Below are 27050 nucleotides of genomic sequence, written 5' to 3'. Positions count from 1 at the left end.
GAGCGTGCCCGCGCGCAGCTGCCATGTGTCTTACCTCCGCCGTGCTTGATCGCGTCCGCGATCACTTTCGCGGGCCGCGCGGCCATGTCATTTCCACGGCAGCGCGGCCAATGCTTGTTAACATAGAATGTTGAGGACGAGTGGGTTGTTCAAAAACATGCTTGACTCTTTTCTACAAGCGACTGACATTTAGGTCCCCGATCTAACAGAGACCGGTCTGTCGTTCTCATTATACTATGGGATTCTGAACAGCTTAGACCAACCCCGACTGCCTTGCTCCTTAACAAACTCTGCAAGGTTAATATAACGATCTGGTCTTTGCACATGAGGCCCGTGCTTTTCTCATTTTCTAGGTCTGGCCGTCTTCTTCCTTGAGTTACTCGTCTGTCCCCATGTTGTGTGACGTCACACATACATCTGACCATTGGTCACTCATACATACACACACGCATACTCCCAAGCCTCCCACCAGGCGCCGTCTTTTTTTGCTCTCCTTGTAATTAAATGTTCCTCATTGCTTAGTTTATTTCTCGACATTGCCCCAAACTCCAGACACTACCACACTGCACACTAGACTGTCACCACAGCTTTCTTCCTTCGACCCCCCCCCCCCGCACATCTAGTGGGTCAGCTGTGGACTGTACATTCCTGAGATAGCAGTTCTCCCAGCTTCCCATACTGTGCCTGACCCAACCGTGTGATCTTGTCCTTCAGCCCTCTGTGCATCCCTCCTGTATTCTGCCAGCGTTGCTAGTGTTCCTAGAACGTATAGCTGCCATAATAAAGCGCCATGTAAAAACCCTGCATATTAACATATCCTGCAATAATCTGGGGAGGCCTGGTCTGGTTAAGATATTATCGCCGTGCACCCATAATCTCTTTAACGACTGCTGATTTGCGGCGGCTCCACGGTCTGTGCCCCGCGTGTCGATAATCTCCGACGCACGGGTACTTATGTAACCGTCTCCAGAACAGGAAGAGGTCACTGGGGGCACCCGGCTGATGCACCACAGCCTCATCGGTCTTCTTCCTGTGCCCTGGGCGAGCAAGCTGATCTCGAGGATGCCAGGCCTGCGTATGCCCATTGCCAAGGCCCTTTCCTGGATTCAAATGTAGGAAACGTGAACGTTTTCATTTTATTTGTCCTCAAGATCAAGTTTGTTGTACGAAGTAGTGGCAACGTCATCACCTGGTCACTACTTCCGCCCCTTTATATCAGGCCTTGGATGTGTTGTGGGAATCTGCAAGTTGATTACTTTATTGTAAACATTATTCCCCTAGGGTGCTCAGTTGTGAATTAAAAGTCCATAAGAATTCTTGTGCCCTGGGCTGCCTGTGCATCCTGCTCTGGATGTAATTGGTTTGCGGCTATGTTTACTCGTTCACACAGTGTACTCTGCCCACTAAAAGAGAAGGTATTCGCTACCAGCTGATTGACTAAAAATATAATTGTTACAAATCAGTGTCACAAGTGAGCAAGACCACCATTCTGCCCGGATCACACCGTGCCACTGGTGGAGCTGAAGTTCCAAATTATTAACATGTATTGAGCAATGTCAAGGCAGCCCTGCTGCATCGATGTTATGGTTGCGCTTTATTTGGGATCACAGCCTGAACCAGATGTAACTTTTTTTTTTCCTTGACCTAATTCTATCTTTACACTGTGTGTATTTTTTGGGGGCGGGAGGGGGTGTCCAATAAAATTGATCTGTAATGCACCTCCTACTGTCTTGCCTCTTTTGAGTACATTAGTGTATGGCAAAATTGGGTTAAATGTATGGCTAGCTTCAGCAACAAGGAAAATGCACTTTGTTTATTGTTAATAATTTGCTTTTAGAAATGTTTTCACGCTGTTCCATCTTAGGAAACTTCTCCTATGCACCAAGGATATTGTGCTGCATAACTAAGTACTTATAAGGTCCCAAAAGCATGTTTTAGTTGAGAATTGTATGGCATGCAGCCGCTCCATGCAAAAACGTCTCTTTCTGGAGAAACTGTTTTATCATCCACCTCCACAAAGTGTCCTTGCATGTTTTTCCTACATTATGGCTTGTAGCAGTGCAGATGCTTATTGAGGGGGTGACTGGGTTGGTATTGTGGCAGAGGAAGAGCAAGAACTAAGTGTGGAAACACCATTAAAGTGATTTTCCTTAGCCTACTGAACTATTCTCTCTCCTTAACCGCGGCGCAAATTTTCCCGCAGTGCGGGAGAATTTAGTGGGCGGGGCTGCGTCAGCCAACGGATGTGCGCTGCACCAGCGAGGTAGTGCTTGCGTCGGCCGTTGGTCGACACAAGCACGGACCGGGTTAACATTTGATTTGTAAAACCAACTTTAAAACTTAGCTCAGCTGGAAGGAACTGACCCACAATACTTAAAGCAATAGATTTTGCAGAACTTTCTGTTTGAAAGCCACATTTTTCTTGATGATTAGTTCAGAGTGTAATATTTTAGAACGCTTGAAGGCCATATTGCTGCACTGCAAATATCTCTGAAAGAGAGATGTCTGTGGAAGAAACAGTTGCTACATTTATTTTGGTGCAATACAGCTGAAGTGTCTGTGAAGCCCGAAGCATTAGACTACCCATCTGCAATGGTCACTTTAATGGTTCTCTTGCGTGGAATCAGACCACCATACAAACAGATGCTCACAGTCTAAATGAAATTGTTCTTTCTAAGTAGAACTTGAAAGCTCATGAGCTAATCATATTGTTTCTCCTTAACCCAAAAAGTGTGATTGATGCCACCGCAGAAAAAAACTTGAGGATCTATATATATTTTTATATGTAAGTGAAAGTTTGTCAATACTTTCCTAGTCGTAAAAGTTGACGGACCAAATGGCATCCACCTGAAAGTGTTTCTGAAAATATCTTCCTGTCAGTTGGTTAGACCCGCTGTAACAGCTATTTTCTGCCAGCCAGAGCTGACAGCAGGAGCTCTGAATTGGCAATCATAATTTTTCATATGGTAGGTTTGACCCACTTCTTTTTCACAGTCTTTGTGCAGTCTACATTGTTGTGTACCTGTGAGGTGCGCACAGTGCTACCTTCATCTATTTAAATCATTGTTGATAAAACCCTGACACACAACCGCTCTGCTGCAGTGATCTATACAACAAAGGGGAAATGTTGGAGAGGAATGAACTGCATATGCACATACGGTAAGAGGGGGCCTACAAGATCTCAGTCTTGGGTTATTTAGTCCCTAGCATGGTAAATCAGCCTAGGTTGCTCCAACCCGTTATGTATTCCACAACACACATACAAAGACAAAGCTACCACATGCACACTTCTCGCTCTCACATACACACCACCCTGGAGAATGTCTTGCGGGTTACACAGATTTACCAGTAATGCCTGTATGGAGCCTCTGCAACTTGGGGTACATAATAGGCCAGTACCCCATGAATGTTAATCAGTTGCTACCAGCAGTCATGCCATGACCTGGAGGTGGACAAGAAGAAACAGTGAAACGAAGGTCACTTTTGAGTGATTTCTCCATCTGTAGAAGAGTTGCATTCCCTGCTGGTAGTCAACGTTTTCCAAAATCGGTAGATTCAGATCGCACCTACTAGCACACAATATAAGCCTTCTGGGATGGAATATGTACCTGTTCAGTCAGAAATGCCAAAATTAAGGGATACTGCATCTCAAGGTTTTCCACACTACGCACCTACACTGTTAATGAATATCAGAAATCCATACCATATACAAAGTACCAGTTAGAAGTCCAGATCATTTTCATTCCCCGGCACTAGCTTCATTGCTCTCGGGGAATATTTTTTAATTTCTTACAGTAGATTTGGCACTAACTTCTGTGATCTTGGAGGTTATGAACGTTTAACTTTATTATCTTCACTTTAGATTGTTGTGTTCCAGAATCCTTGATATTTACAACAAACTGAATTTCAATTAATGGCACCGACCTTCCTTCTTTCTGGGGATGCATGCTCCAAAATTTGTTACTGGACACCATGCCTCCTGGAGAAAGTCAGCCTGACGTGGAGGATGCAACGACTGCTGAAAAATAAACAAAGAGTTGTCTTGGTTTTGAACAATAGCCTGCCCCAAATTTCCTTTACGGATAGCTCCTTTCATTTTGCTTTAAATGGTTTAAATTCTTATGGGGGCTGAAAAATATCCTGAATCCATTTTTTCCCCTGTTATTCTCCCTGTTTTGTATTTTTTTTGTTTTTCCTGTGTTGGTGGCGAGAACAAGCTTGTACCATCAAAAGTTAGGCCTGAGAGTTTCTGTAGGAAAGTGCCCCTTTTTGCCTGGTCACAGCTGTGATTCCAACTTACCCAGTGCAATATTTTCAGAAGGTTATTGGTACAGGATTCTTTATCGAGCTTCAATATTTGTGCCTGTTTTCCTCTAACTTCCAAGCCAGTTTCACATTTGCAACAGTTACCCTTGCACATATTTTGCTGCATGGATTAATTTAAAGTCACAACTGAGCCCTTTCCTTAAGCACACCATTTACACGCATACGCTTGATTTGCAGAACCTACAAACATGTTGGACGTCCGGGCCATTATTTGGTTGGAGAACTACCTGCAGGTATGTGCTATATTAACTAACTAAAAGATTTGTTGTAAATAATACACTTCTGCTGTTTCTAAGAAATAACAGTACGAGATCCAGATTCATTACCTCTAGAACGTAAAGGGCTTAGTGGGTGTCTTTGGGTATCCAGTTCCTACTTCTCTTTTTTTACTCCTACTCCCCACCCTTTACGTCTAAACCCTTTATTGTCTCTTCCTGATGGAAAGCCTTGGACGGTGGACTTCCCTTGATAGACCATAGCATCCACAGTAATCGTTTAAAGGAGCCTCCCATAAACAATGGGGCAGGAGACAGTAAGCTTATGAAGTGTTATACGCGTAGCGCATTCTCCATCTTGCCCAGTGTAAGCTGTATATGCCTGGAACATCAAATGTTGGTTCCCTGATACTGGACCTGTGAAGAGCTATGTGTGCCTTCCAACATGTGCCTTCTGTCTTGTGAGTTTGGTATGCCTTGCACATCTAAAGGCCCTCAACCGTTTAAACTGGATCTTCTGGTGTAGCTGGTTTATTTCCTTTCGCTATGGTAACTGGTTATTTTAACCATAGTTTGTATTTTGATCCATAACTGCAACAGTGTGTGTGTATATATAGATAAATAGATGCTCTAAGATCTGGTCTATGATCATATGTACAAGTCCTGGTCACCTGACGCAAAGATATAGGAGGGAAATAACCCAGACAAGACCTGTTTTCTCAAGGCCACTGTAAACATTTAAAAATTCATCTGGTACTGGGGTGCTTGGGCATCTCAGCAGCTAAACTGTTAATTCCGGATGGAACAGAAGACTGTTCTATTTGGTCTAAGCCTGTAATACTGAAAGGTTGTCCTGTTTCTATCTGTTCACATCTGATTCATCACCTAGCGTTCTATGGAGAGAAAGAAAATGTTTACCCTAAAATAGTCATCAGTCAATTTTATTGGTCAGTGGTGATAATTGGCAAGTTTGTCTTCCAATGACTACTGAGCAGCACTTTTTAGTTTGGCCCTTGCTATTCTGCAGTCCTCCTCTCTGTGCCCTAACTGAGCACACAGGCCGTGCTAGACCATCCTCTTGGCCTCTTATGCTCTGGGATTGCACTACTCTTTCTTAATTTCCCACTGGGCTTGCGCTGTGATGCCCTTCATTTTGTTCTGGTCTCTGTTTTCCCCAACCTTCTAGCTCTGTTCAGCTCCTAGTCTCTTATATGGAGTGTTCATGCTGGCATGTTGCCTGATGTCTCCTTGGTGTAGTAGGAGACCCCTTCTCATGTTCATATGTGTGTCTCTTGTGCTGCCTTTTAGAATCACTTGTAACCTTAGAAAGGAATAGCCATTTTTTTTCTCTGATTCTAGCTGAACTTGAACAATGAAAGTTTTCCTTCAGCACTATTCATCTGGTATTTCTTTTAGCTTAATTTGGTTTTCTTCTAAAATGTTGCTGTCCTATTTGTTGTTCAGTGCCCTCATATTTTATCAGGGCTTTAGCTTGTATCCCTTCTTTTACCTTAGTGTGTGTCTGTCCTTACAGCAGTTGAATGCCTCTTGTCCATCCATCCTGTCAGTGCATACATGAAGCACTGTTTATTATTTTTGTCTTTTACAGACTTGGCAGTCCACCATCCTCGTAGTTTCCCACGACAGGAATTTCCTGAATGCTGTAGCCACTGACATCATCCACTTGCACTCTCAGCGCCTAGAGACGTACCGTGGAGACTTTGAGAACTTCATGAAGATCAAAGAAGAACGTCTAAAGAACCAGCAGCGTGAATTTGAAGCTCAGCACCAGTACAGAGAGCACATCCAGGTACAGAGACTTTGGGGCTACAAGCTGGCATTGAAAGGTCTGATTAATTGTGCCCTATAATTGACAAAGTTCTAGTTTATTTACTCCGAAATACACTACTGTGAGCTGTGTAAGTTGCATATAGGAGACTGGCTTGCTATGAAGCACTTCTTGGTTTCTTCCGCTACCATACTTGCAGCACGTATCCGCATGTATGATGTTCTGTCACATTGATCTTAATTCTGGACTTCCTGCTCACTACATTGATGTAAATTAGTGTGTCCCTGTTTTAGGTCCACTACCTAAAATGTCAAATGCCACCTCTGCAGCATGTTTGGATTTAGAGGCTCTGTATCATTGACTCTTCAGTAACAATCTGTCTTCTAGGCTACTGTACACTTGTTTGAGAGACTGTTGTCCTCACCACAGAATGCAGTTGCCTGATATGGTTTGGCACCTCGTCAAGGCGCCCCATTTGGAGGCCTCTGGTTTTAATCTCTTGCAGTCAACGTTAAGCAGCATTAATTATGCAATCATAACTTTTTTCGGGGTGCCAAAAGATGGTTAGCTGTAGAGCATGCTTAATTAAGGCCCCAATGTCTACATTAAATTATTTAATTATCTCTGTTCAGTTCCCAGTGGATATTCTTCCACTTTGCCAAACATCGTAGTAATGGTTTGGGTATGAAGTCTGATTTACACTGTGAGGAAACGCTTCTTGCTGTAGAGAAATGTCTGGGTATCTTTTATAACACTTCCTTCACCATCATCTTGTGCTTACAATACATTCATCAACCATGTCATAACTTTTGCTGTCATTTTACTTAGCAGAATTACCCTAGTCCATGAGCAAGCTCCTGGAATCTTATCCAAACTCTCCTGAGTTAAAAGGATTTTATTTTAGAATTTACTAAAAATTTGCATAATGCAGATAAGAAATTAGTTAGTTACTTGTATCTCCAGTGCTGGCATATTACATATATATTGGGAATCCCCAGAAATCTTAAATAGCAGTAAAATAGCCATAAGCCTCAACAACCGTGTTGATTTTTTAGCACATGCACATCATTTGAGGCAACGCAAACTTAATCAAGTGGGTTGGAAGTGCTGCGCACTATAGTCCCCTTAGAGGCTGCCACAGCTCATATTTTAAAGCACAACTGTAAAGAATATTCATTTAGAAGTGAGCCTCGGACCATGAAGGAGGGAGGGTATCTTGTGAATATATAAAAGATGCGAATGCTTGAGAACTGGAGTTGCAGTTTATTAACGAATTTCTTCTCCAGTAATGGATCTTTTATATATTGACATGCTTGAGTCGGAACAGCTAGCAGTACCTCATATTTGAATAAGGCGGGAAGCAGGCAAAGCTTTACCGACTGATTGCGTGGAACTGTCTGCCCACTGCTAAGTCGGTGTCTGTGTTCGTATCTAGGGAGTAGTAATTGGTGAAAATGACCCTGATTTTTGACATAGCAGCACAGCGAATGAATGTCTTGTAGCGACCCACTAGTATTATGCTCAGCAGTTTGTCAACATGCTTCTGGTAGAAAGTGTCCTCTGTCTGCCCAGGATTGGACACTCCGCCTTACTGTGGCAAAAGGAGATGCTGGCTCATAGTCAACTTGCTATGCCCTGTTTGCATAGTGTCTGGCCTCTTTCTGACTAGCTGAAGGACATTAACAGCTGGTCTTATATTTGTACATCCTGTGCTTTGTCCGTGTAGAATCTAATGCACCTGTGGATATCCACTGAGTGCAAAGTTTTTGCTGCTGATGTGGAGGGAGTAGAGAAAAAATAACAATGGATGACTTTCATTCAGCAGGAAAATCATTTGGGATTTTAGACATGAACATTGGATTGTTGCACAGTATGGCTGTCTTTGGTGAATTGGAGAAAGCCTCTAGGGGTGGTAGAGAGCTCAGCACTTCCCCATTTTTGGCTGAAGTTCGGGTTGTTTCATATGAGGTAGACGTGCTACTAAACAAACACTTCTGTTGAGGCCTACAGACTTTTTGACTGTTTACTGCTATGTAAAGTTACAGGGGATTCACAGCCTTTTCAACCATGTAAATATAAGAAACACCTAGTGCTGGATAATACAAACTTCAAAGCTAATGAGTGAGTGCTGTAGAGTGCTGCTCTGAAGAGCACATCTTGAATGTGTTGTGACACTGTTTTCAGGGACTGATGTGCTTTTGTGACACTTTTTTCTTTCTCAGATATTCATTGACCGTTTCCGATACAATGCCAATCGAGCTTCTCAGGTCCAGAGCAAACTTAAACTACTGGAAAAGCTGTGAGTACGTTCTCTTTTCCCTTCTTATGTCAAAGCTTTGAGGACCTTTCACTCTTATTCTAGTGCAGCGAGAACATTGATGATACCAAAGGTTTTCCGCATTTTGCAGGTATTTGTGCTGTCTTGTGCCTGTATTGGAATGACTTGACAATGTCTTTAAAGTGCTGTGGTCCTACATGTAATTGATTTATTGAATTGACACTTATGTATAAGCACTCGGCACCTGCCTCTGCACCAAGACGACGCAGAGAGTCATGAGTACTGCCAACACACAAACTCCCAAGTCACACACCCAGGCAGAGCAGTGTAGCTGATGAGTCATAATATGCTTGGAGAGAGGAGATCTTGGGATCTAGTGCAGAAATGTGTTAATAAATAGTGGTTTTACTTCTTTATTGAAATATGTAGGTGACTCTTCTCGAGATGTCTGCTGATTCTCCAGAAAGATCTTAAAATACCCTGTCTACAGTTGACTTGAAATCAGCTGGTCTGTATCTTTCACAGAACTTGTGAAAGTGTCTGTTCAAATAAATAAGGACTCTGTTATGATATCAGGCCACACGACTTCCACAAGCTACGAAATATGTGCTTCAAGGTTTGACAGTAAGAGTGTTAGGTAAACATATAGTCCGAGTTGAGGTATTTTCATCCTGCAGGTTTAGACTCGTTACATCTGGTATTATTGGAAAGTCCCCACTTGATTTGGTAGTGTAGGCTAGACATCAGTGGTGAACCCTATATAAACCCCTTAAATTGCCCTCCTGAGTTTGAGAGACCTTTCGCACCAGGTTATCACGAGAGGTGCTGCTAGAATATCCACTGTAATGTTAAGAGTCGCTCCAGTGATAAGGCGGGCTGAGACCAGCTGAACATTTTGTTTTCCTTCTGAAGGAGCACTCTCTCCCGGCAGAAGTTTGATAAACTCAACTGATCCACTGTGAACAGGCATGCAGTGCACCTGCCTCCAAGAAACCCTAAAGGCAAGCTAGTTATTCTATGCTCTCATAGTGTAGCACATTGAAGTAGCTTTAGGGTGGGCTATAGGACCTTCATTTTATTTTCACTGCTAGCAACATGCACAAGTGCTGTTTTAATTATATTCTGTGTGGTTATTACTTGTGCTAGGCAACAGGATGAAATTGTTTGAAATGACACTTTTTAAATATATAGTTCCTTTTCTCAATTCAGTGCTTGTGTGTGCTATGAAAAGAACGAAATTGTGTTTGAATTACCACTTCATCCCTGAACCCGGTAAGGGACTGTTAGTAACCCAGTAAACACAGACATATCACCAGCAGAAATGATCAGTGGGTTGTGTGGGGCTACAGTAACCTAGACTCGGCAATAGTGCACCCAACTAAGTGCCTGTACCTATGGGTTAGCAATCCAAACCTTGTAGACCTGTGCAGTAGACCCCAGGTTACGCAACAGCCAGACCTACTGTCACAGAACCAGGGAAGAATTAGACACCCCAACCAGCTCAATCGAGCCAATTTGCTCAAGGTTCTAGAGTTTGGTTATTTCAATCTTCCTCAACGTTCGTAAAGAAGCACATAGACCCACTACGCATGCCTATTGCACTGCCAAGTGAAAAGGTTCTGTCCATTACTGCATTTCAAAATTACTGGACCCTCTCAAACCTGCAGCCCAGAATATTGTGTGTTACTTCCTTCACCTGCGGAAGTCAGGCCTACCTTACACTTCCATACACCTTCAGTTACCCACTATTGAGGCCTACATAAGAACACAGAACACTCTTAGTTATTTAGAATCCCTTTCATCAAGGCTTTTTTGGAATGACTCCAATGGATCATCCCACCTAGAGTTCCTCCCAGCCCAGTCTAGAACCTTATTGTTTTTACAAGACTTGAGGTTTTCTTTTGACCCACTTCCTCTCTTGGAACTTCACCTTCCTCGTCGCTACTACATCCTTAAGGTGTTAGCGAGCTACAGGCACTCACTTTAGAGGAGCTTTTCTTACAGGTGCATAATGACTCGGGTGTGCTCCGTTCCAACCTCAAATTCCTTCCAATGAAGGTATCCATTTATTAACAGCTTTTATTTTGAACTTTTGCAGAGAGAAAAAGTGGAAAAAGAAGGGTTGGGGGGGGGGGGGGGGAAGGGTACACATGAGTGGACAGAAATTTCCTTCCATTTTTAGGTTCAAGTAACCTATACACACATTCAGCAGTCAACTCAGACTTGTAGCAGCCATGGAGACAGGGCTTTGTGTTGTTAAAATAGGTGCGAAAGTTTCAGTGTCCAAGATCGTGGCCTCTGTGTCCATACCAGCACTATCATCCAAATGGGACCTGTTGCAGGCAGTGAAGCGGCGAGGAATCTGATACATTGCCAGGAAAGACAACCCCCCTTACAGTGGGCCCTTTTCACACAAGTCATAAATGGGCGCCAGATCTGGTTGAACTTGTATGTTCTATCATGGTTCATCGCCGACCGTTGTTCCATGGCATATATAGAACATGCCTTCCCCCACCAAAGGGTGAGCGTAGGGAGGGCTCTGCTGTTTCCACCTTTGGGCTATGTTAAAGCAAGACACCAACAAAAGGTGAGTCATCAATCATCCCAATGGAGTAGTCCTGGTGTAAAGGCCCCGACTGCCAAAATACCCAAAGAGTATTATCAGGGTATAATGTGGGAGTGTTTTCTTAATGGAGCGTATGAGTGAGAGGACGTCTTACCAGAAATTTGGATGTGAGAGAATGACCACCATTTGTGAAGCCGTGCTGCTACTCTTCACACTATTGATGTAAAACACACCCTAATGTACTATACTGACAGGACCAAAACATTCCGCTAAACACAGCAACGTTTTGTTGCATTCGCTACACCTCACAAAGGTCATCCTCGTTCAAAGGTGATTATAGTCTGTGGATTGTCCAGTACATCCACACCTGCTACTTCAAAGCCAAGAGGACTTTACCTCAACCTCCTAGGTCGCATTCCACCTGTAAGAGATGGGCCACTATGGCTTTCTTTGGTAATAACCCAAAAGCTGACATTTGTAAGGCAGATACATGGTCCAATCCACACACATTTACTTTTGTTCTAGCTCGCCAACAAGCTGGAGTTGGTCAGACTGTTTTAAGAAGTTTGATTCAAACACCTGCACCATTCACTGGCTGATCGCAGGTGGAGTGCTGCTTTACAGTCTATGCAGAGCATGTGTATGTACAGCCACACATACTATGAATGGAAAATTTTACCTGTAAGCATCTGCTTGTAGTGTGTAGTGCTATAGATTCACATGCACCCTCCTGCCTCCCTGGTAGCCAGTGGCTGCTACAGATATTCGTCTTTTTTATTTACATATTTAACATGTTACACACAACTTAAAGAATAGTTATCAAGCTATCCTACTTACTGCTCCATTATTACGCTATGCGAAGAACTGTAACAAAGGAGCCGACCCATGTGCATTGTCTACTAAGGGAGGAGTTGCTATACCTCCAGACTCAATTTACGTCTTTGAAGAAAAACAGGTTGCAAACACCCCAGCCCAAACTAGATGGCATGTGAATCTACATCACTACACACTGCAAACAGATACTTACAGTGAAAATAACATGTTCGAGGCATATGAGCTGCAGATCACACACTGAGGATAAGATTGCCATCTGGTGTTGGGCTCGGATGATTGCAGGTTGTTGTCGTCTTCGGAAGAAGCCTTTGGTCACGAGGTTGGTGATTCCTCCCCTGGACAACAGTGCGCATGGGCATCCACTCCATCGTCAGATTGTTTTTTTCCGCCATTGGGTTCGGATGAACTTTTTCCGCTCCAGCAGAAAACTTCCAGCAATCGATTTAACTCTTCAATCTTCATTCCATCGACATCTAAATCAACTCGGACCGGTTCCGGAAGCGGCTGATGGACAGGACACCCTTTAAAAAATGCCCCCAGTGTGGAGCGAAGTTCCCCCACAGTGACCATCACGAGGTTTGTAACCTCTGCCTGTCGCCGGAACACAACTAATCGACCTGTCCAGCTTGTGCCGCTTTCCGCTCCAAGAAGACCCTCCGGGACCGAAGAGCTCGACGCCATATTATTGCCAAACCAGCTCCAGAACCGGAGGACATCTTTGCTCAGGATGTTCCTGAAGATGACACCGAAGATCTCGAGATCGTGTCCGAGGCCGACGATTCCGATGACCTCATCACTCCAGGGCAGCGTGTGAGTACCACCCCCCCTGCCCCTGCCCCATCCAAAAAGACAGTGGTTAAGACTCCGCCAGCTGGGCCCAGTCGCGACCGGAAATCGAGCAAACCTCATGTGATTGTGCCTATAACACCTTCGGCACCGAAAAAACCACTGTCGGCACCGAAACAGGCTTCAAGACCGAAATCTCCTTCGGCACCGAAACGTTCCTCGGCACCCAAATCTCCACCGGCGCCGAAACGTTCTTCGACATCGATGCCTAAAAGTCCCTCGGCACCGAAGCCATCGGCGCCGAAAACTCCATCGGCACCGAAAAATCCATCGGAACCGAAAACTACGTCCACACCGAAAAAAGTTCATAAAGACCCGAAACGGCCATCACCGCCACCACCTTCGGAGCCGGATGAACTTTTTCGCCCAGATCCTACTCAAAAGCGGATCTACATCAATCCCGAAACTGGACATGTGACTGCCGTCCCATACAAAAAACGGAAGCTGGACATCACACCTCCTCCAGCTCCCATACGGAAAAAGGACTGTGCTACTTCACCACTTCGTCCTTCCTCTCCTGTATTACCTCCTAACCCGTCCCCCCCCCCCCTCCTCCTCCTCCTTCTCCTTTACCATCTCCCTATCATTCACCTCCTCCACAGGATGATAATGATGACTTAGGGGGAGGGGCGGACCCTGATTTATTTAATGATCTTGTTGATCCAAACGACCCTTTCACATTTCCAGACACAGCACCAGTAGATGACTGGTCTTACCCAATGCCTGACATGCCTGACCCCACTACCTACCCCTCCAAGCCCTCCCCTCCTGATGACCATTTGGGGTTTGGCCAACTAATAAATAGGGCAGCAACGTTCCATGGCGTCACAATGCACACGGACCCCCTTGAAGAGGACTTTCTCCTCGATACTTTTGAGCAGTGACAGAAAACTGTTCACATACTGCCCATGATTAAAGGGGTTATAAAGCATGCCACTGAGGTCTTTAAAGACCCTGTTCGAGCTAGGGTTCTCAACCCACGCATCGAAAAAAAAAAGTACCGACCAGCCCCGCAGGACCCTGCATACATTAAAGCCCAGCTCCCTTTAGACTCCTTGGTCGTATCAAATGCCAGGAAGCGAGTTAACTCACAGACAACTGGAGAAACGCCTCCCCTGGACAAGGAGTCTAAGCTTTTAGAGGCCTCAGGCAAACGAGTCGCCGCACAGGCGGCGAACCACTGGCGTATTGCCAATACCCAGGCCCTGTTAGCCCGGTATGATAGGGCGCATTATGACCAACTTGAGGACCTTATGCAACATCTGCCTGAACCCTTTAAATCCCAGGCCACTGACCTCATTCAAGAAGGCAAATTAATATCTAATGCCTCCATTAAATGCGCCTTAGATGCGGCAGACACTGCTTCTCGGGCGGTCAATACTAGCGTCTTACTCAGACGACATGCCTGGCTCCGTATTTCCGGTTTTAAACCGGAGGTTCAAACCGCAATTCTAGCTCAACCTTTCAACCAAGAGCAGCTATTTGGCCCTGCAGTGGACACTGCATTAGAAAAAATGAAGAAGGATAATGAGACTGCCAAGTCTATGGGAGCACTGCAGTCTCCTCAAATCCGGGGTTCCTTTCGTCGCTCCTTTTATAGAGGAGGCTCCAAAAACACGGGAACTAAGACCACGTCCACCTTTAAAAATTCTGGACAAACATCCCCTAACAGAGGATATTTCCGAGGAGGTTATAGGGGAAACAATAACAAAGGTCGAGGGCGGGGCAACAACAACACCCGCACCTCCCCAGCCACCAAACAGTGACTTGCCACCACTCCCCCCAGATCATTCCACTCCGGTCGGGGGCGGCTCCAGCAATTCCTACCTGTCTGGACTTCCATCACCACAGACAGATGGGTAAGACAAATTATCCAGTCTGGCTACTGCCTCGAACTCATACAATCCCCCCCAAACATACCACCCAAACAACGTCCAATGTCCTCACATCATCTCTCTCTCCTCAAACAAGAAGTTCAATCCCTGTTACAAAAACATGCGATAGAACCAGTCCCTCTTCAACATCAGGGAACAGGGGTATAATCCCTATACTTCCTCATTCCCAAAAAGGACAAAACATTAAGGCCCATACTGGATCTCAGACTACTAAACCAGTATATACATTCGGATCATTTTCATATGACCACCCTCCAACAAGTCCTCCCACTATTACAACAGGGAGACTTCCTTGCCACATTGGACCTCAAGGGCGCATACTTTCACATGCATCCCGCTCACAGAAAATATCTACGATTTGTGGTAGATGGGCAACACTATCAATTTACAGTTCTCCCATTCGGAGTAACAACCGCACCCAGGGTGTTCACCAAGTGCTTAGCAGTCGTGGCAGCGCACCTCAGAAGACAACAGATCCATGTCTTCCCCTATCTGGACGATTGGCTCATAAAAGCCAATACTCACCAAAAATGCGTTCTCCACACTCATTGCACTATTCAAACCCTCCACAATTTGGGATTCACTATCAACTACCCCAAATCCCATCTACAGCCTTCCCACTTACATCAGTATCTAGGAGCAACCATAGATACATCCAAAGCCATTGCTTATCCCAGCACTGCCAGGATAGCCAGTATACAAAATCTCATCTCTCAATTTCAAACTCATCCATCTCTTCCAGCAAGAGTGTTCATGCAGCTCCTAGGCATGATGGCGTCATGCATCTCCATAGTCCCACACGCACGACTTCAAATGCGTCCCTTACAGGAATGTCTAGCACAACAGTGGAACCAAGCTCACGGACAACTTACCGATCTGGTGTTGGTGGACAGTCGCTCACTTCGCTCACTGAAATGGTGGAACACCATCAACCTGTCCAAAGGGCGGGCGTTCTTAAAACCTCTTCCACAAGTTGTGCTAACTACCGACGCATCTCTCACAGGGTGGGGAGCCCACCTCCTTCACCATACCACTCAGGGCAGGTGGACCAGTCAACAAAAACTGCTCCACATCAACCACCTGGAACTCTTAGCAGTGTTCCTAGCACTAAAATCCTTTCAGGTACACCTAAAGAACAAAACTGTCCTCATACGCACAGACAACATGACGACAATGTATTATATACAGAAACAGGGAGGGACACACTCTCTCCAACTGTCCCAACTGGCACAGCAAATCTGGAGATGGGCAATTCCCCAAAACATCTACCTGTTAGCAGAACATCTCCAGGGATCCACAATCAGGTGGCCGACCTCCTAAGTCGCCACACACAGCAGATCCACGAATGGGAATTACACCCCAAGGTTCTACTCCCCTTCTTCCAAAAATGGGGACAACCAGACATAGACCTGTTCGCCACTCCCGAAAACACAAAATGCCCAACCTTCGCCGCCAGGTTTCCACACCCACAGTCGAAGGGCAATGCCCTATGGATGAACTGGTCAGGCAGATTTGCGTACGCTTTTCCGCCTCTCCCACTAGTTCCATTTGTGGTACGCAAACTGAAACAACAGTCGCTAACACTAATACTAGTAGCTCCCACTTGGGCACGTCAACCGTGGTTCACCACACTTCTGGAACTATCTTTAGTTCCACATCAAAGGCTACGCCTCTCCCCGGATCTATTAACCCAGAACCATGGAGAAATCAGACACCCAGATCCTCAAACACTGAACCTAGCGATCTGGCTCCTGAGGTCTTAGAGTTCGGATACCTCAATCTCCCTCCAGACTGTATGAATATCATAAAGGAAGCCAGACGGCCTACTACTAGAGCATGTTATGCCGCAAAATGGAAACGATTTGCCATCTACTGCGCTAATAATAACATACATCCATTGGATGCTTCCATCCAAAACATCATTTGCTATCTACTACACTTGCAAAGATGCAATCTAGCGTATTTCTCTATACCTTTACACCTAGCAGCCTTGGCAGCCTACTTGCAAAATAGGCAACACCTGTCCCTGTTTAAGGTACCAGCCATCAAAGCGTTTATGGAAGGTCTCAAAAGAATTCCTCCTCCAAGATTGCCACCTTCCCCAGTGTGGAATCTCAATGTGGTTCTAACAAGACTTATGGGTCCCCCATTTGAACCTATGCACAAATGTGAATTACAATTCCTAACATGGAAGGTTGCTTTCCTTATCGCAATCACTTCCCTACGAAGAGTAAATGAAATACAAGCCCTTACACTAGAGGAACCTTTCTTACAACTACACCGTAACAAAGTGGTTCTTAGGACAAACCCTAAATTTCTTCCAAAAGTGATTTCCCCTTTCCACCTTAACCAATCAGTAGAGCTACCAGCCTTTTTCCCAAACCCCGTAGCTGAAAGGGCCCTACATACCTTAGATGTCAAAAGAGCCTTGCTTTATTACATCGACAGGACAAAACCTTTTCGAAAGACAAAACAACTCTTTGTTGCTTTCGCACCACCACATAAAGGCAATCCCATCTCCAAATCCGGTATAGCCCGGTGGATAGTTAAATGCATCCAAATATGCTACCAAAAGGCTAAACGTACACTTACAGTTCCCCCTAGGGCGCACTCCACGCGTAAAATAGGGGCTTCTATGGCCTTCTTAGGTAACATTCCCTTAGAAGACATTTGCAAGGCAGCCACTTGGTCTACCACGCATACCTTCACTAAACACTACTGTGTTGACGTGCAGGCCAAACAGGCCTCAGTGGGCCAGGCTGTCCTAAAAACTTTATTTCAAACTGCTGCAACAGATACAGGCGACCACCGCTAAGGGGAAGCACTGCTGTATAATCTATCCTCAGTGTGTGATCTGCAGCTCATATGCCTCGAACGGAATATGCTACTTACCAGTATGCATCTGTTCTTGGCATGTAGAGCTGTAGAGCTGCAGAGTCACAGACGCCCGCCCGCCTCCCCGGGACCTGTATCTGTTCCAGCATCTGTCTTACTTAGACATTTCACATGGACATCCTTTCTTTCATTCCTATACACTCCATCTTTTCCCATCATGGCGAAAAAACAATCTGACGATGGAGTGGATGCCCATGCGCACTGTTGTCCAGGGGAGGAGTCACCAACCTCGTGACCAAAGGCTTCTTCCGAAGACGACAACAACCTGCAATCATCCGAGCCCAACACCAGATGGCGATCTTATCCTCAGTGTGTGACTCTGCAGCTCTACATGCCAAGAACAGATGCATACTGGTAAGTAGCATATTCCTTTCTTTTTAAAAGTTTATGAAGAGCTGCCGTTATTTTTGGATAATTGCAATGAACGCAATGTTGAATGGAGTTCAAAATTCAACTTCCAGGAAAGCAGGATTTCGATTCTTTCCATGTTCATTTACTCTGTTCATAACTGTATTTTTTATGCAAGCTCATTTTTTTTATTTTTTTTATATAAAATCCTGCTCAACTGGAGTATAATTCTAAAGACAGAGCATGGCACCTCTGCATCCATATTTAACTATGATGATGTAAATGTATCTTATCTCACAGGAATCACATTTCTCAAGTTACTGAGGGTGATTTAGCCGATCACGAATTGAAAAATGATGTATGCTTGTCTTAAGTATGTTCATAGAGTGGCCAATTGTGGAATTAACACTATAGTTCAGGAAATAAATACTAGTGTTAATGCAAATGATTATGATGGATCAAATGTTGCTCTTGAACCAATTGCCTGGCCGCTACTCTAGATGTTTAAAGTTCCAGCAAATCCTAGGTTTCCGTGCCGAAGTGAAGAGTGGTTGACAAGAGATCTAAATTGCATAGACTTGTGCATTAAAATCTGTCAAACAATCGTGTCACTCTCTTGTAGGTACGAGGATAGTTTAATAGAAAACTGAGCTACAATCCTTTTCGGTATCCTACTCAATTATATTTATAAAGCATTTCTGTGTAAGCTTTATCTGTGTTCCAAAAACACTACTGCTTACTTTCTGACTCCTTAGCCATAAATCACACAACCCACTCATTGCTCAAACATTTTGCACGTAATAGTATGTTGTATGCAATCCTCTCCAAATGGACTCACTAATGCGTGTTCATATTCAAACAGAACAGGGCTCTTTATACTGTCCCATAGACGAGAATCCTGTTAAGTGTTGATACACTGTATGCTCTCATACCATGAAGTGGTAATTAGGAAAGGAACTTACTTCCATGTTACTGCTGCTAAAATAAAAGCAAGGTATTATAGTGGCCATCAGTCTCTGGCTTTTGTGTGGCCTTCACTGTGGGACTTACGCAGTGTCTGTCCCTGGCCTTAAATAAATTATTTAAAAAGAAAAGTTCAGATTGTCCGCTAGCAGTATCCAGCCTCAGAAACTTCCCCACCTCACCTTAGATTTGTGCAGGTACGGCAGTCAATGAGGTCGCCTGTGAGAAAGTGCCCTCTTTCTGCATGGTTGCCCCTACTTTTTGCTGAATTGCTTATGTGCTTTGACTGTGTGTGCCCTGGGCTCCTGCTTATCAGGTACCCTGGGCCTAAGTTCTTTCCCTAAAACTGCATGGATGCCTAAACCCAATTGGCATCTGTGGCCACAGGTCAGTCCCTAGTAAATGTTCCACAGGTACCCAGGGCACTGTGACCAGAGAAGGCCTTTAAGGGCTGCAGCACTTATTGTGCCACCCTTAGAGGTCCTGTACCTTCACACTCACACACTGCCTTTGCAGGCTGCATGTTTTGGTGCAGAATAAAGTGAAGAGTCGACATGGCACACATCCCTGTGTGCCATGCCTGCAAACCACTGCCTTGGCATAGGTCAGTCACCCCTCTAGCTGGGTGCACTATACCAGTGTTGAGGGTACAGGTGCGTGAGCCCTGTACCCCTACAGTGTCTAAGTCCATTCTTGGACATAGTAAGTGCAGTGCTGCCATTAAGAGTATATGGTGCTGGAGTTTGTCATTACGAACTCCACAGCACCATAATGGCTACATTGAAAACTGAGAAGTTTGGTATCAAACTTCTCAGCACATTAAACCGACACAGATGCCAGTGTGGGATTTAATGTAAAAAGCACGCAGAGGGCATCTTAGAGATGCCCCCTGAAAACTAACCTACCACTAGTGTCCAGGCTGAGTGGCTGCTTTCAGCTGCCACCACCAGACATGTTTCTGGACCCCTGGGTCGAAAGCCTGCTGCTGTCTGTGGCCTGAAACAATGCACGTCCTGTGACGATGTGCCAAGCCTCCTCCCCCAGGATGGGCAGGGTTCACGAATGGGAAGCTTCAAAGGCTTGCTGCCTTTGTGAGCTTCCCCAGGCCACTTGCTGCTCTCAGCAACTGGTCCCCACTGGTTCTGACCCCCGCTTTGGGCAGGAGAACCGGTGGGGAAAAACAAGTGAGGAAGAAAGGTGTGCCCACCTCTGCCAACTCCACCCCTCAGGTAGGGGGAGGCGAGGTGAAGCACAACGTTCAGTCCCTGCCATCTTGCAGATGGGGGAACCCAGCCAACCAGGGACAGCCATATGCTCCCTCCCACAGGAGGGTGGCATAATAGGGGGTGTACCCAGCCCAGGGGCGGGACCATTGGTCCCTGCCTTTTACCTACCTGTAACGCCCCATAATCTAGTATTTAGGGGCACCCCTGAACCTTGCTGCCTCAGACAAGAAGAAACTACAAGAAGAAGGACCGAACAGCCGTGCAGCAGCTAACAAGAGGAAGACGGCCATTGACTTGGCCCCAGCCCTACCGGCCTGTCTCCCCCCTCAAACCTGCTCCTGCGAAATCATGGTGTGTCCTCCAGAAAACCCCGGAGGACCTGCCTGCCTTCAACCCCAAAGACTTTGTCTCCCGTGTCACCAGATTTGTTCACCTGCAACCTCTGGCCCCAGCCGGAAACTGCAAATCCACACCACTCTGCATCCGCCGTCCACGGCCCGAGCTCGAGTGGGCAAACACCACGAGGAGGACCCCCCCTGCAATCCTCACCCGGGATCTGGCGACCCCTGACCTTCCTCAAGCCTACAGACGACGCCTACCGCCTAAATCCAGAAGGTTCCCCCAATCCGACCCCAAAAGGCACCCCTGCACCCAACGCCCCCCGGCCTTGGGTGGCCAAACTGACGGTGCCTAACCAACCCCCAACTTACCTCTCGAAGTGGTGGTCGCACCCAGAAGACCTTTGTCCCCAAGCCTGCAGTGCCTTTGCAAAAAGGAGGTTCGCCATAGCAAACAGGGCGCCCAATGTCGGAACAGCACTCGGCCGCCCCAGTGCACCTTTGGTGCTACTTTGTCTCCCCATTTGCCCTGAGCTAATGTCCAGGAGCTTTGCTCCCACAACCAAGTGGCCTGCTAGACAGCAGCCACCAACCGGAACCCCCTATCCCCCATTGGATAACATTGGGCCTCAGCACCCGGCCGCCCTACTGCTGCTCAGGGTGTAACGAGAGTACATCCTTGACCCTGGGGGGACCCTTGTTCTAACCCCAGAAGCTCAGCTCCAAAAACCGATTACTTAGCTGGTAACCGTTAACTTCATTTCTCTCCACAGGAACCTATAGACTGTTGTTTTTCTCTGAAAATGTTGTAAGTGTGGAGTTGATTATTATGGAAACCTGAAAAATAACATTTGTGCATAACTGACTCTACTTACCTTTTCTCTAGGAATTGTCCCAGTGTGATATCTAGGCATATCACACGTAGTATAAAATGTTATCTCAAAAGTAACGTAAAAGTAACTTACCTGTAATTTGTACTGCAAAATCGATACAAAGTATATGTGCAGCATTCCACAGTATTGCATTACCAGTAATTCAAACTGTAACTATTCCAAAGTACATTTACAACTGCATTTCAAACTGTATACTTACTGCAAAGTATTTATGAACTTACCAGTGCCAGGCTTGCTTGGTTCTAGGAAATAAAAATAACAAAGAATATTTTTATACAAAAGCAATTGGTCTGAAGTTGTCTGAGTGTGTGGAATCATTTGCTGATTGAGTGGGTACAACAAGTGCTTAACACTGTCCTCTGATACTGCCTTACTGCTCCACCACACTACCACAAATAGAGAGTGCGGTGCTATCTAACTTCACCTCTGCCTACCTTCGGGGTTCCACCGGACTCTGTTCACACTATACCGCACTTTGGTATAGTATATACATAGCCAGCTTCCTACATCGCCATCTTCAGATTGTAATTCATGTTCATGAATGCTACAGTATGTTCTGCTTTGTTTGGGATCTTTTGAACATATGTTTCAAAAGAGAACCGTCACTGTTGTCATTGTTTTTAAGTTTTGTTTTCCAAGCTATATCTAAAATAAATAGCTGCAATAAAAAAGGAAATGGGCTGAGTTCACATTTTAAAATTCTTTTAAGAAAGAAAAGTGATTCAATATTTGTTTGCCTCCCTGACGAGGAATTGTACAATTTAACTTTAAAGCATCAACCTTCTGTATAGTTTCATAATGCAGTGTAGTGCCTTTTGGTTCATTTTTTTACTCCATACAGCAAGGGTCCTTGACAGTGTTTAAGTTTTTTCATGAATGTTTTTTTGCTTCACTTGGAGTCTTTAGACATTAGTCCAAACTTGAAACCAGGAGGTAAACTACTTAGTTTATACAATGAGCTGTTGCATATAATAAAAACTTTAAAAGAAAAATAATTGTCCTTATGCTGTAGTTCAGACTCTTTCTTGTGGCTAAGGACTCGATGCACCTAAAATGGTACCAGTAGTTTGCGGCCTCAATAGAAAGGTTGCATACGTCATACACCCAAGATTGTTCCCACAGTCTGTGGCCTTGAGAACTAGAACGTGGACTAAGGGTGCCATCTTCAGTGCATTGAGTCCACAGACTATTGCCATCATTATGGGTGTGTCTAGTCTGGGGCCTCTCGAAATGGCCTGCAGACAATTACTTACTTTTTATGTCCATTTGAGCATTCTGAAGGTGTGCCCTGGGACTGCTTTTACATTTTAGATCCTACTCAACCCTACTTTTTCTTTAAGAAGTGTGATGACTCTTGGGAGACTGTACACCAGTGTGCATGGCAATAAGGAGTGTACTTCCTGTGAGGTCTGCACACTATTTTACATTGTAAAGATAATTTTTAAAGACGATTCTGACATTCTGATTGGCTGCCAACTCTGGTAAACTTGCACCATAAGTCAAAGTGCAATTTCCTTGGTAACAAGAGGAAGCATCGCCATTTTGGAAAGCTCAGGAGACCTAATTGGTTGTGTTTGGGGAAGGGTTCAACTTCAGGACAAAGAATGGCAGATAACAGCCAGCTAGATGTGGCAGGACAATCCTCCGGATCAGCAGCAGGTGAATCTAGATTGGGTAGACGACAGAACAGGAGACGACAACAAACGGTGTAGTTTTGCAGCTTGAAGACTTTTCTCTATTCACATGCTGTGCAGTATTCCGCCATCTAGTGGTTTTGTTTGGAATCCTGCAAAAACACTACTTCTACTATTTTTGGCAGGCGTTGACGTGCCTCCATTTGGTGCCCTTCGTGACATGGTTGCGCTTCTTCCGAAAGATCCCACCTTTGGTCGCCATCTTCAGATTCTTTTTAGGTCGAGCCTAGTGCAGCGCTCATGCGCTGCCCTAGGAGACGGCCGCGTGGAATCACTCCAGACTTTGGATAAACTCGTGCGTGTAGCTTTTTATTTACTACATTCTATTGGCCTTTGCGTGTGGCTTTCAAAAATGAAAGCACGTAATTAGCCAAAGGCGGGTGCATGTCCCACCTTTTATGTAAATGTACACACCCACGGCCTACAGCTGTCGGAAGCGAGCAGCGGCGCGCAGGGTGCCATCTGTTGTGGATCATGTTACTTTTGCTCGGACATGTCGCTTTCTCTTTCGCGGCCGTGCTTGTTTACCAAAGACCATATCTGTTGAACTCTGGCCTGTCTCTATCCAGGTCCCTCCTCTCTTTTTTGCTTTTTGTGTAATCCCAAGATCAAGGCAATATATTCTGCTGCAGCAGATAACAGGAGGCATGTTGAACAAGGCTAGCATGAAGGTGCAAAAAAAAATTAAAAGTAACGGTGGTTCGCTGTTTGCACCTTCTTCATTTAACCGAGAGAAAAAATTGGAAGAAACCGTTGTGCTTGTGAAAGGGAAGGCTCTCTACTGCTGCCATGCCCTCAGCGAATGGTCCCAACGTGCACTGGTGCAAATTCCACAAACATGGTGCAAATAAATGTATGCCGTTTTTGCACCAGTGCACATCGTTATGTATTCTGCCCCAGGCTGCCATGTGTTAATCTGCCATGTTTGTTCTGTCATCTGCCCGGGCAGCCTTCTCTGCAATCTGCCATTGATCTGGGTGACACAAATTGCCTATTCAGGAAAAGATGCTCCAGGTGCTGTGTGCGCGCTTTACAGACCTTATATTCATGTTTAGATGGCTATCTCCGAAGGATGTGTTTGATCGCTAATTACTTACCACCGTTCAGTTCTAACTTAACAATACCTGCAGTCAGTGTGAAAGGCAGACCAAGTTGCAGAACTTGAAATAACGCTTAAAAAATGAATATGGTCACTAGATATATAGACCAGGCGTAAGCAAAGACCTTTTGATTTAGGTCTGAGGTTAGCAAACACCTTTTATTCACATTTTCTTCCACTAATACATCAGTCATTATGAGCAGGGCCACTGGCATTATGCGATGCTCTGGCTTTTTTTTGCATGATTATCGTTTTGCCACATAATCATCAGCAAGATTTAAACAAAAGTTTCTTTCTAGCACAAACATATCAAAAGTTACTTACAACGTTGTGACATGTTCCCGCGCAGTAAAAGGCCCTTTGCACAGGTTGACTGGTCATATTCCAGTTGCTAATTTTTGTTTGGTTTTTAAACTTATACTAATAAGGTGACATCTGAGTACTGCCATGCGTAAAAATTGCAGTGATACTATTAAATGTGCTGCATTATGCCACATAATTTGGCTTTTCTTGCCACAAAATTTAATCAATCCTGACGCCTAATTTGGTGCTAGCTATCTGTAAATAAAATCTGTCAAGTGTAAGTCCTCTCCCCTTACCACCACTTCTCTCTCCCCACCGCTACTCTATCCTCCTCCTCTTGCTGCCGTCCATAGCTTTTGAGAGCATACATAGGCTGGGTCTGGCAGAAGCGAATGGTATAGCAGCTCTCTCCTCAGAGTTCCGCCCTGCCTCGCAGTTTTCCCCAGCATCTGGGAGTTGTAGCTTCCTCTTCCCCCTCACAGGGAGGCTTTCATGACTTTCTTCAAAATTTATGACAAGTTAGTGTAGTGGTTCTCTAGTAGATGGCTTTAAAAATGAAGGACGCTATATTAAATATGTTAATGCTTAAACAACACATTTAAGTACAGGCAAGGACATCTCCTTAATAATCTGTTATAAGGTCCCAAAGGCGAGACCTATTGGCTATGCCAATGCTTATTTTTTGTTGTTTTTCTACCCTCATCTTTTTGCAGAGGAGGGTGGGTTCCCTTGTGAATCCAGAAAACTCTTCAAGCTGCAAAACTACACCGACCGGTAAGAAACGATACGTTTTGCAGCATGAATCTTTTCTGGTTTCACATGCTGTGCATAGATTTGGTAGCGGTTTGTTACTACAGTGGTGATTGGGTTGAAGATGAGCATTGATTTGAAAATTGATGTTGTAAGACCCTTCATCCTACTTGCGCTTCCTTGTTCATTTGAATATCTACATAATAGTGTCTTGTGAATGTGTGCAGTAATGATCATGTTGCTGCCATACAAATATCTTGTAGTGGAGAATTTGCTAGGAAAGCAATGGTTGCTCCCTTTCATGTTGAATGTCCATCAGGAGTGTTTTGTAACATCTCTCCTGCATTCTTGTGGCACAACTGACTAGTCTGTGCTATCCATCTAGCAATTGTGTTCTTGGTAACCGGCCAACCTAGAAAACTATTTACATAGGATACAAATAGTTGCATTGTTTTCCTGTCGGCCTTTGTCCTTTCAATGTAAACATTACTGCACGGCTTGCATCCAGAGTGTGTAATGTTCTCTCTGTGTGCGTGTTCAGCTTTTGAAAGAAGCTTGGTATCTGAATACTTTTTTTCACGTGGAAGTGAGAGATCACCTTTGGCATGAATTGTGGGTCTGTTCTCATGACAATTCTGTCTTTGTGAACTTGAAAATAGGATTTCTGTAACGTGATACAAATTTCCCAAGCCAATCTATCGACTGTGCATTCCCCGCTGACTGTTGTCTGAAGGTGCAAAGCGTTGGCATTTCGCATTCTGGGGCGTTGCAAACAGATCTATTTCTGGTGTTCTCCATGTTTGACAGCGTTTTGTGAGTACTGTTTGGTTCAGTTCCCACTCATGAAACCATGAGGCTTACCTGCTCAGTCGGTCTGCTTCGACATAGTCCTACCCTGGCAGGTGGACCACTAAAATCTCCATTTTCCTTTGACTGGCCCAGATCCACATCTCTTGTGCTAGTCTTGACAGTGGTAGAGACTGTGTCCCTCCCTGTTTGTTTATATAAAACATTGTGGTTATGTTGTCTGTCTGGGTCAATATTGATTTTCCCCATAGCTCTTTCTAAAAGGCTTTTAAGGCTAGGAATATTGTCTTTAGTTCTACGATGTCGATGTGTTGTACTACATTCTCCTCGGCCCTTCCAGACTCCCCCACCTTTGAGATTGTTCATGTGTGCTCCCCATCCTATCTGTGAGGCGTCTGTTATGGTCCCAGTTAAAGTTGATTTGTGTAAATGTTCTTACTTGTATTATCTGTGATCTGCTCCATCACGCTATCTCTTCCTCTATCTTTTGCATGACAACCACTAAATCCCAACTCCCCATTGTTTGTGACCATTGATTTTGTAGCCATTCCTGAAATGGTCTCATGTGGAGTCTTACGTTTGGTATTAACAGGATGTAAAAAGCCATAATTCCTCGCAGCTTCCCCACCGCCGTCCCTGTCAGAGCTTGCCGCTTCCGGTACAGCTGAATCTCCTTTAATAGTGCTACTGTTCTCTCCTCACTGGGAAATACTTTCCCTTGTATCGAGTTTATCCTGGCTCCCTAGAACATTTTCTCCTGTTCTGGTTCAGGTAAAAACCTCCATGTGCATTGAGAACCCTAGCTGATATAGCGTTATTACTTGCTGCGTATGCATTTCTTGTACGAGTTTGCCCGTGCCAGCCAGTCGTCCAGGTAGGGATAAACGTGTATTCCCTGCCTTCACAGGTGTGCTGCTACTAGACACTTTGTAAATACTCTTGGTGCTGCCGGTACCTTAAAGGGGTAGTTTTTTTTTGTCTACCT

At 44.9% G+C, this 27050-nt stretch overlaps 1 protein-coding gene across 1 annotated transcript in view; it reads left to right on the top strand.

The window, feature by feature from the left end:
* The window catches only part of ABCF3 (ATP binding cassette subfamily F member 3), a 127466-nt gene that overhangs the window by 47728 nt on the left and 52688 nt on the right, over positions 1-27050 (top strand). The window contains exons 12-14 of the mRNA XM_085635605.1: positions 4504-4559; positions 6151-6351; positions 8553-8629. Coding sequence (XP_085491731.1) covers positions 4504-4559; positions 6151-6351; positions 8553-8629 — 334 coding nt within the window. The remainder of the gene's footprint in view (positions 1-4503; positions 4560-6150; positions 6352-8552; positions 8630-27050) is intronic.

The sequence above is a fragment of the Triturus cristatus genome, chromosome 11, assembly GCF_964204655.1.
Source record: "Triturus cristatus chromosome 11, aTriCri1.1, whole genome shotgun sequence".
Classification (NCBI taxonomy): domain Eukaryota; kingdom Metazoa; phylum Chordata; class Amphibia; order Caudata; family Salamandridae; genus Triturus; species Triturus cristatus.
This window is presented reverse-complemented; position numbering and strand designations above follow the sequence as displayed.